The sequence below is a fragment of the Rhinoraja longicauda genome, chromosome 11, assembly GCF_053455715.1.
Source record: "Rhinoraja longicauda isolate Sanriku21f chromosome 11, sRhiLon1.1, whole genome shotgun sequence".
NCBI classification, from domain to species: domain Eukaryota; kingdom Metazoa; phylum Chordata; class Chondrichthyes; order Rajiformes; family Arhynchobatidae; genus Rhinoraja; species Rhinoraja longicauda.
Window position 1 is genome coordinate 48795255 of NC_135963.1, and position 15304 is coordinate 48810558.

Genomic DNA, 15304 nt, shown 5'->3' on the forward strand with positions numbered 1-15304 from the left:
GTCGACTAAAAACATCAAAAACTTTACTAAATTGATATTGAAGTCATCATATAAACTTTCACTGGCATGCATCAAAAACTGTTTGCTTTACCCTCACGTTAACTATTTATTATTTGCTTTCAGGTTTTCTTTGACCTTAATTGACACTCTGGATACTCTTGCAGTAAGTGAAAGCTGCTTAGATTTTAGTTCAATATATGTATTGAAGAACAACAAAGCAGGAAGAGTCACTAAATCGTATGATTTTGTGTTTCCAGCTGCTGAATCAAATAGAAGAATTTGAAGTCGCTGTGAAAAAGGTTATAAATGATGTACACTTGGATAATGATATTGTTGTCTCAGTCTTTGAGACTAATATTAGGGTGCTGGGGTGAGTAAAATGAGATAAATAGATATATAAAAAGCTATAGCTGAAAAATGTTAAAATATGATATAAAAGAACGCCTCAAGTCGCTGATATGCCATTGATTATTCATTTCTTAGAGGTTTGCTGGGAGGCCATGCCATGGCCACCTTAGTGAAAGAAAAACGTGAGCAGATGCAGTGGTACAACGATGACCTTCTCTTCATGGCAAAGGATCTTGGGTACAGGTTGCTGCCTGCATTCAATACTACCAGTGGGCTTCCTTACCCCAGAGTGAGTAAAACTCTCCACTTGATTTAATTCAGTTAGCTATCAACATTAGACAATGCTACGACATTTCTACAGATTAAGTGGGACTAAAGGATGAGGAATAATTGGATCAGTGGTGAGGGATAAGAGTACAAAGAGAAGTACATATCTGGACAGTGGGATCATGGAGTGAGAACGACAAAGGTGAGATGCAAAGACGATGGAGCTAAGAAATGGATGAGACAGGTGACAAAAGTGCAGAAGAGATACAGGGGAAGGGGTTTTTTTTTTGTCTGAAGTACCATTATATTATTGGGCAGTTGGAATTGGTTGGCAGGAAAATGTGTATCTTCATCCCAAATTATATCAGGAGTTGCCACTGCAAAGTGTTACATGATATTGACTGAGATGACGAACTGCTAACCTTCAGCTGTGAACGATGTAGAAATGCATCATTATGATAGACGTGACCGCACCACTGAAGGATCCAGTTAAAGGAAGTGATAAGGTTGTGATATACCATAGTCAAGTCACTTTAGTGGGTGGAGGAACAGAGGGTTTGCATGCAGTTTCTGAGAATGATGATTCAGGACTAAGAATTATATTGTTTGATGGTATACCACATGAATTTCTATTTGGGCAGCTGTCAGGAAAATAAAACTGCAGTTGACCACAGCGTAATAGTGGGGTTTTGGTCAGGTAAAAGTCAAGTGAGATACTGCATCCTACATCACAGCACTGGGCGAATTTAACATTTGGCAAATGCAGGGTGCAATTGGAAATATCCACTTTGTGTAAAACTTCAATGCCACAAGTTGTCCATTGTGGTACTTGATTATCACAGTTACACTGTTGCAAAGCCATCCAAGAGGTATGGAAATAAATCAAGCATAAATCATCATCTCTGCATACAAAATTATTGTTTCTCTTTTGGCTAAAGAGTTATTACAGAGGAAATCACGAGCATTAAGGATACTGTACAATATCAAAAATGGCAGTGCAATGACCCAGCTGGTAGACCTGCTGCCCCTACTTCTTGGGTTCAATCCTGACCTCCAGTGGTATGGATTGTGCATATTGTCCATGTATGGGTTTCCTGATACTCTGCTTTTCTACCCCCCCACCCTAAGGGACCATTTTTTCGATGCACTCTAACAGCAACAAATTCGTTAATACTGAATTTAAACATGAACTCTTTTGATGTGTTCGTAACAAATGATAGATTAAGGGTGTAAGAAATATAAGCATTTTAATATTCTTTGTACCACTTTCTTCACTTCATTATGATTAATATAAAATGTATTTTTAAACTAAAGGTAAACCTGAAATATGGATTAAGGCGGCCGGAAGCCAGAACAGGCACAGAAACAGACACCTGTACGGCCTGTGCAGGAACCCTCATCCTGGAGTTCGCAGCTCTGAGCAGACTTACTGGAGACCCTGTTTTTGAGGTACGTGATAGTTGGAAAGAGCAATTAGGATGGGTCAGAATCCGTGTACCATTTAGATTTGGAAGCACCTAATTGTGCAAATGTGCTCTGTCCCATTCCCTCTGTGGAATTCTCTGCCACAGAAGGCAGTGGAGGCCAATTCTCTGAATGCATTCAAGAGAGAGCTAGATAGAGCTCTTAAGGATAGCGGAGTCAGGGGGTATGGGGAGAAGGCAGGAATGGGGTACTGATTGAGAATGATCAGCCGTGATCACATTGAATGGCGGTGCTGGCTCGAAGGGCCGAATGGCCTCCTCCTGCACCTATTGTCTATTTTATTGTTGTCCAACAAACTGTAAGATTCAGAGAAAGTCACTCGCCCTGTGATGCCTTTGTCAGCACTGAAAGAAGTATCAGCAGATTCCACAAACCTGGAGGTAGAGAAATAATTGAATCAAAGATTATCGATGTTCTCTACATTTAACAAAAAGTCTTTTATTTGAAAATTGAAATGATGTTGATTTATTTTCCCTTTATACTCTTAGTTCAATCTGCTACCACTAATGTTTATAGCAGGATGATCTATACACACTCAAGAGTCGAGAGTGTGTAGAAATGAACTACAGATGCTGGTTTACACCGAAGATAGACACAAAGTGCTGGAGTAATTCAACCGTTCAGGTAGCACCTCTGGAGAAAAAGTCTAAAGAAGGGTTCCGGACCAAAAAGTCACCCATCCATTTTCTCCAGAGATGCTGCCTGACCCGCTAAATTACTCTAGCACTTTGTGTCTATCTTCGGTAAAAACCAGCATTTGATGTTTCATCCTACACAAAATTTATATTCAATCATTGCCGAGGTAGTTGTGGTTCAAGACCCTGATGGTTGATGGGGAAAAAAACTGCTCTTGAAACCATAGTTCCCAGGCAACTTCTTCCTGATGGTAGCAGCAAGATGAAATCGTGATCAGTGTGGTGTGGATATTTGATGATATTAGTTGCCTTTTTGTGAGGCAGCACTTCCAGTCAACCCCTTCAATCTGTGGAGGAGGTCAATACCCTTAATGGACCGTGGGACCTGCTGCAATTTACCTACCACCAAAAAAGATCAACTGCCATTACGATCCTGCTGGCTCTCCACTCTGCATTGGACTACTTGGACATTGAGAACACATTTGCAGGCTGTTGTTCATCTTAGCGCTGAACACCATCATCTACACTGATCTTCAAAATCCCTAAAAAATTGCATGCTCTACTTCCTCAACAGCAGCCTCTATCAGTACAAATTGGCAATAACACTTCCTACTCGAGGATGACAGGGGCACCTTGAGGCTCAGTCCCCTGATCTGTACCTACGGTTACTGCGGCAGACGTAAGATCTGCCTTGTGTAAGGAGGAACTGCAGATGCTGATTTAAACCAGAGACGGACACAAAAAGCTGGAGTAACTCAGTGGGTCAGGCTGCATCTCTGGAGAAAAGGAATGTTTTACAAACATAGAAAAATAGGTGCAGGAATAGGCCATTTGACCCTTCGAACCATTGAATATGATCATGGCTGATCATCTAAAATCAGTACCCCGTTCATGCTTTTTCCCCATATCCCTTGATTCCTTTAGCCTGAAGAGCTAAATCTAACACTCTCTTGAAAACATCCAGTGAATTGGCCTCCACTGCCTTCTGTGGCAGAGAATTCCACAGATTCACAACTCTCTGGGTGAAGAAGTTTTTCCTTATCTCAGTCCTAAATGGCCTACCCCTTATTCTTAAACTGTGACTCCTGGTTCTGGACTCCCCCAACATCAGGAACATTTTTCCTGCATCTAGCCTGTCCCAATCCTTTAATAATCTTGTATGTTTTTATAAGATCGCCTCTCATTCTTCTAAATTCCAGTGACGTCGAGCCCCTTCATCAGACTGAGAGTCAGGGGAAAGGGGAACAAGAGATATAGATGGTACTTAAGACGAATAAATGGAAGATATGCAGAAAGCAATTTTAATCAGGAAATGTGGAACCCACAATGGTTTATTGTTGGCTGTGGGATAGGAGATAACGAGTTATACAGACAGTGGAACTCAACAGAGTTGAGTAAAACTAGTACGATGACCAAGGTGGGGGAGGGATGGATAAAGAAGGGGTGCAAAGGTTACCTGAAGTTAGAGAAATTAATATTCATACTGCTGGGTTGTAAGCTGCCCAAGAGAAAAATAAAGTGCTGTTCCTCCATTTTACGTTTGGCCTCACTCTGAAAATGGAGGAGGTCCAGGTCAGAGGTCAGTATGAGAATGGGAACGGGAGTTAAAGTTCAGCCTTCTTGAGAGTGAACCCGCAGAAAGCAACCGGCTGGATGGAGTCCATGTCCATGTTCTTAGGACCTGTGCCGATCAGCCGGCAGAGGTATTCACAGACATCTTGAACTTCTCACTGCTCCATTCTGAGGTCTCCAACTGCTTCACAAAGCGTATTATCATCCTGGTGCCAAAGAACAGTAAGGTAGTGTGCCTTAATGACTACCATCCAGTGGTGCTAACATACACCATCAAGAAGTGCTTCAAGAGACTGGTGATGGTGCACATTATCTCCAGTCTCCCAGCCAGCCTTGATCCACTGCAGTTTGCTTACTGTTGCAGCAGGTCTACAGCAGACACCATCTCCCTGGCCTTAAACCCATTTCTGGAACACCAGGACAACAAGGACTCTTACATCAGATTTCTATTTGTCGACTATAGTTCCTTCTCGAACACCATAATCCCAACTAAACTAATCTCCAAACTCCTGAACTGATGAATCTGCACCCCTCCCTGGCACTAGATCCTCCCCTTTCTGACCCAGGGAGCACAATCAGTATGTGACACCTCCACCACAGTAATTCTCAACACCTGTGCCCTGAAAGGATGCAATCTCAGTCCCCTGCTGTACTCCCTATACACTCATGATTGTCCAGTTAAATTCAAATCTAATTCCATCTTCAGAGTACACCACTGTGGTGGGCCGGATCACGAACAAATGACGTACAGGAAGGTGATGGAGAATTTAGTAACATGGTGTCAAGACAATAACCTCTCCCTCAATGTCAACAAGATGAAGGAGTTAGCTATCGACCTCAGGGTGGAGTATCCACCCTAATCAGCATCAATGGTGATGAAGTGGTTGAGAGCTTTAAGTTCCTGGACCTTACTATTACCCACAATCTGTAATCGATCAACCACATTGATGTGACAGCCAAGAAGGGACAACTGCACCTTCACTTCCTTGGGAGTCAGAGAATATTAGGCATGTCTCCAATGACTCTTACAAACTTCTACAAATGCACCACAGAAAGCATGCTGTCGGCTTGCATCACAGCTTGGTTTGGGAACAGCTCCACCCATGTAGGCCAGGCATTGCAACGAGTAGTAGATGTAGCCCAGTCATCACACAGATCAGACTTGCCACCACTGACTGCATCTACCGTTCAATTTGCCTCAGAAAAGCAGCCAATAAAATCAAAGACTTGTCCCTCCCCGGTCATTCCTCCTTTTCCCTGCTCTGATCCAGCAGAAGATACAGAGACTTGAAAACTTGTCCCACCAGACTCAGGAACAGTTTCTTCAGCTCTGTTATCAAGCTTCTGAATGATCTTTCTAATACGCTTGGGTAGTGTCTAATTTCACCTCTCCCCCAATGGGGACATTGGACTTTGTCTCTGGAAATGATGCATTAAAGGGCTGAGAACCATATCTGTCCTCCATATCTTCCCCATTGCTCTACTTATTATACTTGAGTTTGACTTGATTATATTTATGTATAGTATTATCTGATCAGATTACATGAAAAATAAATATTTTGCTGTACCTCGGTACATGTGATGATAATAAACCTAAACTAGTGGCTATCCAGCGCAGGGTTTCTTATAAAATCATCACCCATATCCTGTATTATTGTAGAGTCCAGTAAATCAATGTGTAAAATTTGTGGGCAATCTTTAATTATACTGGCCACGTCCACTAACGTTTTTGTGAAAAGAATGGTAGGCAGATAAATATAATAAATATATTTTGTAAGCTATTTCACAGTAGTGCTTTATGTAATGAGTCCATGAAACAGAAATATTTATTATGGCTTTTATGTAAGACAATAATCTATGCATATCATGTCTGGTTCTTGGCTGTTTCAACAAAAGGATTCTGTAATTATTCAAGAAGTGTTATGTAATTTATCTGCAATCTGTAGATGTGTGTTTCTTTAAGACTTACTGTACTTTGAGCTTGGATATCCCGGAGCTACTATATCTAACCTTTTGTGACAGACTATGGCTGTTTATGTATTGGAATGTTTTACTTTTGTACAGCAACATGCTCGCAAGGCCTTAGACTTTTTGTGGGAGAAAAGACAGCGCAACAGCAATCTGGTGGGAACAACCATCAACATCCATACAGGAGACTGGGTCCGCAGAGGTGAGGTTAATTCCTTCCCCACTACTCTCGATTTCCTTCACCACTTCTCTCTGATCAAATCAAATGCTCTACAATTCCCTCCCGATATCTCCACCACCGCAGAGGTTAGTCTTCAGGCAACTTGATTCCTTTCACATGATATCTGCAAATGGCTGACTGCACAGAATACTGCAAAAGCAACATTTCGTCTGGAGTACTAAAAGCTTACATTCCAAATGAAGCTGTGACTCTTGCCAAGCTGTTCCAGTACAGTACAACAATCCATCTCTATACAATGTTGAAGATTGTCCAGCGCATTCTGTTCACCAAACACAGGACAAATCCAAACTGAAACAAATTACCACCCAGTCTACTATCAATCATCAGCAATGTGGTAGAAGGTGTCACTTGCTCAGCAAAGACCAGTTTGTGCTTTATTTCAGACCTCATTATAGCCTAGATCCTAACATGGACCATAAGTTGAATTCCAGACATAAGGGGAGTGTGACTGTCCTTGATGTCAAGACAGTATTTGATTAAGTATGGCCTCAAGGACCCCGGGATGAGGGGGTGGGGGGAAGAAAGCTGGAAGAGAGGAAGGGCAGGACAAAGCCTGGTAGGTAATAGGTTGATGCAGGTAAGGAGGATAGTTGGACAAAGGCCAGAGATAAAAAGACAAAAGGTGGGAGACAAAAGGACAGATGAGAACATACAGGGCAAGATTAGCAAGTTTGCTGATGACACAAAAGTTAGTGGTTTTGCAGATAGTGAAGATGGTTGTGGACGATTGCAGCAGGATCTGGATCAATTGACCAGCTGGGCGGAGGAATGGTTGATGGAATTTAATACAGAGAAGTGTGAGGTGTTACATTTTGGGACGTCGAACAAGGGCAGGACCCACACAGTAAATGGTAGTGTAGAGCAGAGGGATCTAGGAGTACAGATGCATGGTTCCTTGAAGGTCGAGTCGCAGGTAGATAAGGTGGTCAAAAAGGCTTTTGGCACTTTGGCCTACATCAGTCAGAGTATTGAGTATAGAAGTTGGGAGGTCATGTTGCAGTTGTATAAGACGTTGGTGAGACTGCATTTAGAATATTGTGTTCAGTTCTGGGCACCCTGTTATAGGAAAGAAATTGTCAAGCTCGAAAGGGTTCAGAAAAGATTTACGAGGATGTTGCCAGAACTAGAGGGTGTGAGCTATAGGGAGAGGTTGAGTAGGCTGGGTCGCTTTTCCATGGAGCGCAAGAGGATGAGGGGAGATCTTAAAGAGGTATATAAAATCATGAGAGGAATAGATCGAATTGATGCACCGAGTCTTTTGCCAGATCCTGACTATGGGTGCTGTCTGTACGGAGTTTATACATTCTCCCTCCCTTGGGTTTTCTCCGGGCGCTCTGGTTTCCTCACACATCAATGGATATTTATTTATGTCACATATGCAATTAAACATTGCATAGTGAAATTCATGTTACATATCATGCCGGGACTGCAAGGTTTGGCGCCATTTCAAGTTCAAAGTCCCGGCCTGCCCAAGCGTAGTTGTGGTGTCCTCCACTGCGGCAAGCCGCACCCGGTCCATGTGCTCAGCCTCTTGGATCGGCGCCCGGTCCAGCCAAGCCGCAGGCTGTTGCGGTGCCTCCAGCGGCCCACTCCCCTGTCGAGGCACTGCACTGCCACCCACAGGCGGTCTGCCCACCGGCCCTCCTTCTGTCCTTTATCCAATCAGGTACAAGGTGCGACCTTCCTGACCTAAACTGAGAAGCAGTAACATAATAGACTGCTTTTTTTTAAAGACATTAGTATTTGTATTTTAAAAATAGCATTTCTACGAGTTTCTATTTGTTTGCAGGGACGGGGGAAAAGCATTCATTAATGGAACATAGTATGGCACTTAGTACAGCACAGCAACAAGCACTTTCAGCCCACCAGGTGTGCGCCAGCAATGATGCCAAATTAAACTAATCCTCTCTGCCTACACATGGTTCCTATCCCTCTCTTCCCTACCCCTCATGCATCTGTCTAAATGCCTTTCAAACGTTGATATTATATCTGCCTTTACTGCTTCCGCTGGCAGTGTGTTCCAGGCACCCATCACTTTGTGTAAAAACAAACTTTGTATCGCACTTCTCCTTTAAACTATCCTCCTTTCCTCTTAAACTCGTGCTCTCTACTATGTTTCCACCCTGGGGGGAGAAACTCTGATCGCCTACCTTGTGTATGCCTTTCATAATTTTATATGCATCTATCAGGTCACCCATCAGTTTGCACCAGAGAAAACAATTCAAGTCATTCTTAATAAATAATTTTCAGCAAAAATCATCTGGTGAAATTGATGTGGCGTAATACTGATTTTTATGGGATTCTAATTAATGATTTAATGAATAATTAATTCAACCTTAAATAGTAACAAGTACTATTCATTCGAGTTTGCTGAAATTTCACAGCAGCCAGTAATTTCTGACAGGCGATTCTATCTTCCCCTTCTTTTGAGAGGTTATCATTTTACCAACTAAAGATGATTTCAATTGAAGTTTTATGACCCTATTCCCAATGTTGTTATTGCCCACTTTTTCTCTCACACCCGTACCTTCTTATCTCATTATCAATTTTACTAAGTAAGTATTATCTGAGTTATTGTGAAAAATTCCGTTCATTCTCCTTAATATTAAGACAATGCTAACTTAACATATTTTGCTGGAATAATGACGTGCTTCTTTCAGGTTAACATTATTTTATTGTGGCAATGTTCTCTTTTATATGCTGATTTCTTTTCTTGCAGACAGTGGAGTTGGAGCTGGGATTGATTCTTATTATGAGTACCTCTTCAAAGCGTACATTCTGCTTGGTGATGATGGATATTTGCAGAGATTCAACACTGTAAGCTTTGTTTCTTTCTATTTTTGTATAGACACTTCTCGACTTGCATAAGGGTTACGTTCTGTAAAACTTTATGTAAGTCAGATTTTACGCACCCATATTACACACCCGAAACGTCACCCATTCCTTCTCTCCCGAGATGCTGCCTGACCCGCTGAGTTACTCCAGCATTTTGTGTCTATTTTACGCAAGCCCGCATCACCTTAAAACTAGATAAAAACAATGAACTGCAGATGCTGGTTAATACACAAAACAACACAAAGTGCTGGTGTAACTCAGCAGGTCAGTCATTGTCTCTGGAGAATATGGATATGTAATGTTTCGAGTCGGGACCTTCCCTCAGACTGATTCAGTCCGCTGTTACTCCAGGGCCGATGCCGCTGATTGCACCAGTGAGTCCTTTTTCATCAACTTGTTGATGCGGCTGTTGTTGCGGCTCATGTTGTAGCCCCTGCGGACAGCGCTGTCTTTAGGCCCCTGCTGGAGTCACTGACATCTTCCAATCACTGGGAGGAGCAGTAGGCGGTGGTGGAAGGGGGAACGGACAAAGCAGTGGCAACGGGAGAGAGGGGAGGGAGCCCCGCAGTGAACGAGACCGTCCTGTCAGTGGCGGCGCCTGAAGAAAGCGCTGTTGGCTGGGGGGCAACAGCGTGAGCTGCAGCAATAGCCGCGCCAACCAGATGGTGCGGCAGCTGGTGAAGAAGGGCATGCTGGTGCACCTTGTGGAAGTTGTTGGCGACTCAGCCAGGTTGCTCTCCACCGTATCTCTCGTTCTTGCTCGCCTTCCCAGTATCGCAGGAAGAACAGCGAGCCTAGGCGGTGCTTTTATTTCTATGAAGTGGATGGGAAGCCCTTTGCAATAACACAGGTCATTCAGCAATCAGGACCACCTATAGTGAATTGTTTACATATGTGCAACTTTACATAAGTCACCTCATTCGTAAGTCAGGGAGTGTCTGTAGTTTGTCACATTTAATTCCCATCTGTAATACATTTGAATGTTACTAGCTCTAATCTTTTGACATTGCTTTTTTAGTAATGTACAATAAAAATAAATTTTAAGCAAACATTACTTGAATGATATACTCATGTTTACAAAATTCATGCGCACAAACATAGATTCAAACTGACATTTGTTCTGCAGAACTGTAAAAAAATGTACACATTATGGTTATTTCATATTTCTTAAATGTTTCAGTTTACTACGTTAGAAAGGAATGAAAAGCTAAAATATTTTAGTTGAAAAAGTTTATTAGGTTAACATAAACACATTCAACTAAAATATTCTGCATAAATGGCCACGCTGCCATCTGTTCTTGAACTTTTCAGCATTATGCAGCCATCATGAAGTACATAAGCCAACCCCCTCTGCTGCTGGATGTCCACATACATAAGCCGCTGCTCAATGCACGAACATGGATGGATGCCTTGTTGGCATTCTTCCCAGGCCTGCAGGTAAATAGTTTTCCTTTTTTGTGTTGTCTTTGAGCCTCATATATTTTCCAACTTGCATAATTAAATAAATGGCATTATCCACAATAGTTACATTGATTAATGCCTGTATATATATTGAGGAGAGAAAACCTGCTGAACACCTGGGCCTCTCCACTCAGGAAGATAACCACATATAAATCCTCAGGTAAAATCAGTTCTTCAGTGTGGCCTTTAATAAAAATCAGCTGCATGACCAATTGGTAGCAACGAAAATCAAAACATAAACTGCAATGTTTTTATCTGATAATGCTGGTAACTCTCAGCAAGACCAGTAGCATCTATGGAAAAGGAAAAGTGTGAATGTGTCAGGATGGAAGACCCTTTGTCAGACCTGACATGTTCATTTTTATCTCTTATGTGCTGCCTCAACTGGTAGTGTTTCCACAACTTGGTGGGGATGATTGACTAGTGCAATCCTGTGTAGTGTTCAGTACAAATGGTCTCTCTTTTGGGTGTTATGAATTGATGAGTGATGACCAGCTTTAGACTTTAAAGATAGTGCGGAAACAGGCCCTTTGGCCCATCGAGTCCGCGCCAACCAGCGATCACCCTGTACACTAACCTACAGACAATAGGGATAATTTTACAACTTTACAACTTACCAAAACCAAAGAATCACCAAAGAATTTTACAACTCTGCAAAACTGTACATCTTTCGAGTGTGGGAGAAAAAAGGAGCATCCGGAGAAAACCCACGCGGTCAAGGGAGAACGTACAAACTCTGTACAGACAGCGCCTGTAGTCCTGATCGAACCTGGGCGCTGTAAGGCAGCAACTCTAGGCCTGAGCTGCTTTCCTCTTGGGAAGAGACCATTAAAAGCATAGGCAGAGCTGAAAGCAGGTCAGCTGGTCATTATTCATACCTGGTTAATTTTCTAATAAAGATCAAGTAGAAGAATATAAGGCTGTATCGAAGAGGGAAATCTGACTTCAGTGTTTACTGGTATTAAATATGGATTAGAGAAAAGGACTGTTGTTCAGAAGAAATTGATTTTAGTTGGAGCTGTTGGTCAAGTAATGTGCTGCCTTTAAGGATGTGAAGCAAGTTAATGCAACCATAGTCATATGCGCAGAGATTGAAAGGAGCATTATATCCTGTGGTCAACTAAGATTTATTTGATCAATCTTAATTTTGAGAAAGTCATCATATTTTCATTAGTTTCTTGTTAGCTTTGCAGGTATCTTGATGTTATTTTGAAGCTTGCGTTCTGAAAGCATCTTCAGTTACATTTAAATGTGAAGCTCAGGCAATCCAAACGCTGCACTTTGTATAAGGTATTACCAAATGCAAAAGTGATGCAAAGCTGGGCATGCATTTGTAGTATGCATTATAATCATTGATTGAAGTGACATTGATAATCAGCACAAGTTATGCCATTTTTAGTGCCACCATTTTACCTCTGAGACAAAATGGTAAAATTGATATTGAAATGGAACTTGTATTGGCAATCCTAAATTGGTGATATTTAGTTTATTTGTGATTATTTTCCTCAGGTAAAATTATATCCAGTGTATCCTGTATCCTCAGAGGTGCATAGTAACAGAATTATATTGATATAATGAAAGTGTTATTATATATATATTCAGCCTTTGCAAGTGTCTGTTTGTTATTCCTGCTTCACCAGGCAGTTACTTGTGAAGAAGGTGAAACCTAATTTTTTGCAACACAACTTGCATTTTAGTTGACCAGCTGTTATTAAATATTCACAATTGATAATAATTACCTGAGTCTCATGAAGCCATGGTAAAATATTGTTTTTGTGCATTAACAAATTTTAAAATGATGTAATCATGAATTCACTTTTATTTAATGCGCAAAAAAACCCCATAGAAACATGAATCAAACTGAAAATTCAGGGCCTACACAGATGAAGGCAACAAATAGTTATATCTTGGTTTACAATCAAAGCATTATCCTATTTCCTCTTTATATCATATTTTTGGATTGGGTGTAGTATATTCTGTTTCTATTTGACATATTTAAATATGTTCCTGTATTATGAATTATTGTTCTATTCTCCACAGTCTGCTTTTATAAGGTACCATATGATTTCTTTTTTTTTAGGTTTTGAAAGGAGATATCCGCCCAGCTATAGAAACTCATGAGATGTTGTATCAAGTGACAAAAAAGCATAACTTTCTACCAGAGGTAGTGGGATTTTCAAGCACTTTAATTTGTTTGACATAATTTTAGTCATTATTAGGACACCAGTTGCATCGATGTTGCTAATTAATAGATTAAACCAGGAGGGCTCTTCTGCTTCACCTTTGATGTGTGACTTATTTTTCATTTTTGATTTGCAAATCTTTTCCGCCAGATGATAGGAGTCTTTAAGTTGTTTGTCCCATTCCTCCTCCAAAGAGTTTATTTTGCCAGATTTATGCCTTGGGACTCCATGGTCTGTCTCCTGCATCTTGCCGATTATAAATTGAAGGGTTGTGGCAGTGATTTGGTCAGCTCCTTCATAGATGTGGCTGATTGAATGGCCATTATATATTTGTAAATAAATTACATTTTAAAATTGATATAATTTAAATATAAATCATACAATGCTATTTTTTAATTTTGTCCTAACTGAGATTTCTTCTTTAACCAATATTTTCTATAAGCTAACTGGACATCTGCCTCACTATTTATTAGATTGTACAGCATGAAAGATTGCACCCACGTCTCATCACATAACGAGTACACTTCAAAGGAATCTATTCAGAATCAGGTGCTTCGGGATATTCTGGAAAAGGCCATTTTCCCCTCAAGAAGCAAATGTTTTTACAGTTGTTGGTTCTCATTTCTGCACTCTAATTTCTATCACCTCACGTATTTTGGCTTTCTGTAGTGTATTAACAGCATGGTTGATCAGCAATGATTTAAAATTCATTTGTGGGAAGTGGGCATTGCTGAGTGGAGCAGTACTTGTTCATCCATTGATTTCTGGTGTTGGTAGTGGGTTGTGTGCAGAACTGCTGCTGCACTCATACTTTGTAAATAACTGCAGTGGCAACGTGGAATAGTAAGCTTTCTTTTGTAAAGAATATTTCTTTTGTAAGAATAAATCACTTTTGTTTTGCTTTCTAAGTATAAACTCTCAATTTGCTGTAGTAAGATTTGTACTAGAATTATTAGCCCATGCCTGTGAATCACTGAACGAGCATAGCCTTTATATTCTTCTCCTTAAATCCCGATCATTGCAACCTTCTTCACGGACAAATATCTTCAATTCTCCTACTGTCTCTAAATTTGAAAATCAGAGCTCACTTTATCAAGTCATCCTGGTTCTCTTTTTCATGACATTTGCTCTTTATATTATTGTCAGTGCCTGACAGCATTCAGCTTTTGGCTGACTCAATACTCTATAATTTTGTTCTCTTGCAATAAAGGCCTCTCACCTTGACTGATGTACAAGAACACCTTCATCCCTCTGAATGCTAATACCTTTCAATCTCTTCTTATTTACAAATATTCTGTTTTTATTCTTTTCCACCAAAAAGGATGATCCTGCATTTTCCACATTATGTTCCAACTGCCAACTCTTTATCCATTCACTTAACATTCTTCCCTGAAGAATGTATTCATGCTCCTCATAGACCATGGTACCACCCAGTTTTGTATCAACAGTAAACATTTTATGCAAAGTAGGTCCGCATACAGATTCTTGATACAAATTGTTAACAGTTGAGGGGCCAGCACCAAACCTAGTGGCACCCCACTAATCTCCGATTCTTAACTCTGAAAATGACGCAACTATTCCCATTATTTTCCACCCTTCTCAATCCACGCTATTACATTACCACAATACCCTGATCTTAAATTTAGTTCAATATCATTTAACGTGATACCCTATGGAAAGGCTTCTGAAAGTGCAAAGATACAACATCAACTGGTTTGCTCTTTAATTCAGACCCGTCAAACATGATGATTTCCCTTTTCTAAATTAGACAATAGGTGCAGGAGTAGGCCATTCGGCCCTTTGCGCCAGCACCGCCATTCACTGATCATGGCTGATCATCCACAATCAGTACCCCGTTCCTGCCTTCTCCCCATATCCCTTGACTCCGCTATCTTTAAGAGCTCTATCTAACTCTCTCAATTGAACTTCTCTTGAAAGCATCCAGAGAATTGGCCTCCACTGCCTTCTGAGGCAGAGAATTCCACAGATTCACAACTCTCTGGGTGAAAAAGTTCTTCCTCATCTCCATTCTAAATGGCCTACCCCTTATTCTTAAACTGTGGCCCCTGGTTCTGGATTCCCCCAACATCGGGAACATGTTTCCTGCCTCTAGCATGTCCAATCCCTTAATAATCTTCTATGTTTCAATAAGATCTCCTCTCATCCTTCTAAATTCCAGTGTATACAAGCCCAGTCGCTCCATTCTTTCAACATATGACAGTCCCGCCATCCCGGGAATTAACTTCGTGAACCTACGCTGCACTCCCTCAATAGCAAGAATGTCCTTCCTCAAATCTGGACACCAAAAC

At 41.0% G+C, this 15304-nt stretch overlaps 1 protein-coding gene across 4 annotated transcripts in view; it reads left to right on the plus strand.

Moving 5' to 3' along the window:
- edem3 (ER degradation enhancer, mannosidase alpha-like 3) overlaps positions 1-15304 on the plus strand; it is a 65308-nt gene that overhangs the window by 31751 nt on the left and 18253 nt on the right. For 3 of the 4 annotated variants that reach the window (XM_078407621.1, XM_078407622.1, XM_078407624.1), the window contains exons 4-11: positions 124-163; positions 258-370; positions 484-637; positions 1930-2064; positions 6372-6477; positions 9236-9333; positions 10663-10788; positions 12893-12976. In XM_078407621.1, coding sequence (XP_078263747.1) covers positions 124-163; positions 258-370; positions 484-637; positions 1930-2064; positions 6372-6477; positions 9236-9333; positions 10663-10788; positions 12893-12976 — 856 coding nt within the window. The remainder of the gene's footprint in view (positions 1-123; positions 164-257; positions 371-483; positions 638-1929; positions 2065-6371; positions 6478-9235; positions 9334-10662; positions 10789-12892; positions 12977-15304) is intronic. The other variant, XM_078407623.1, reaches the window with a different exon arrangement.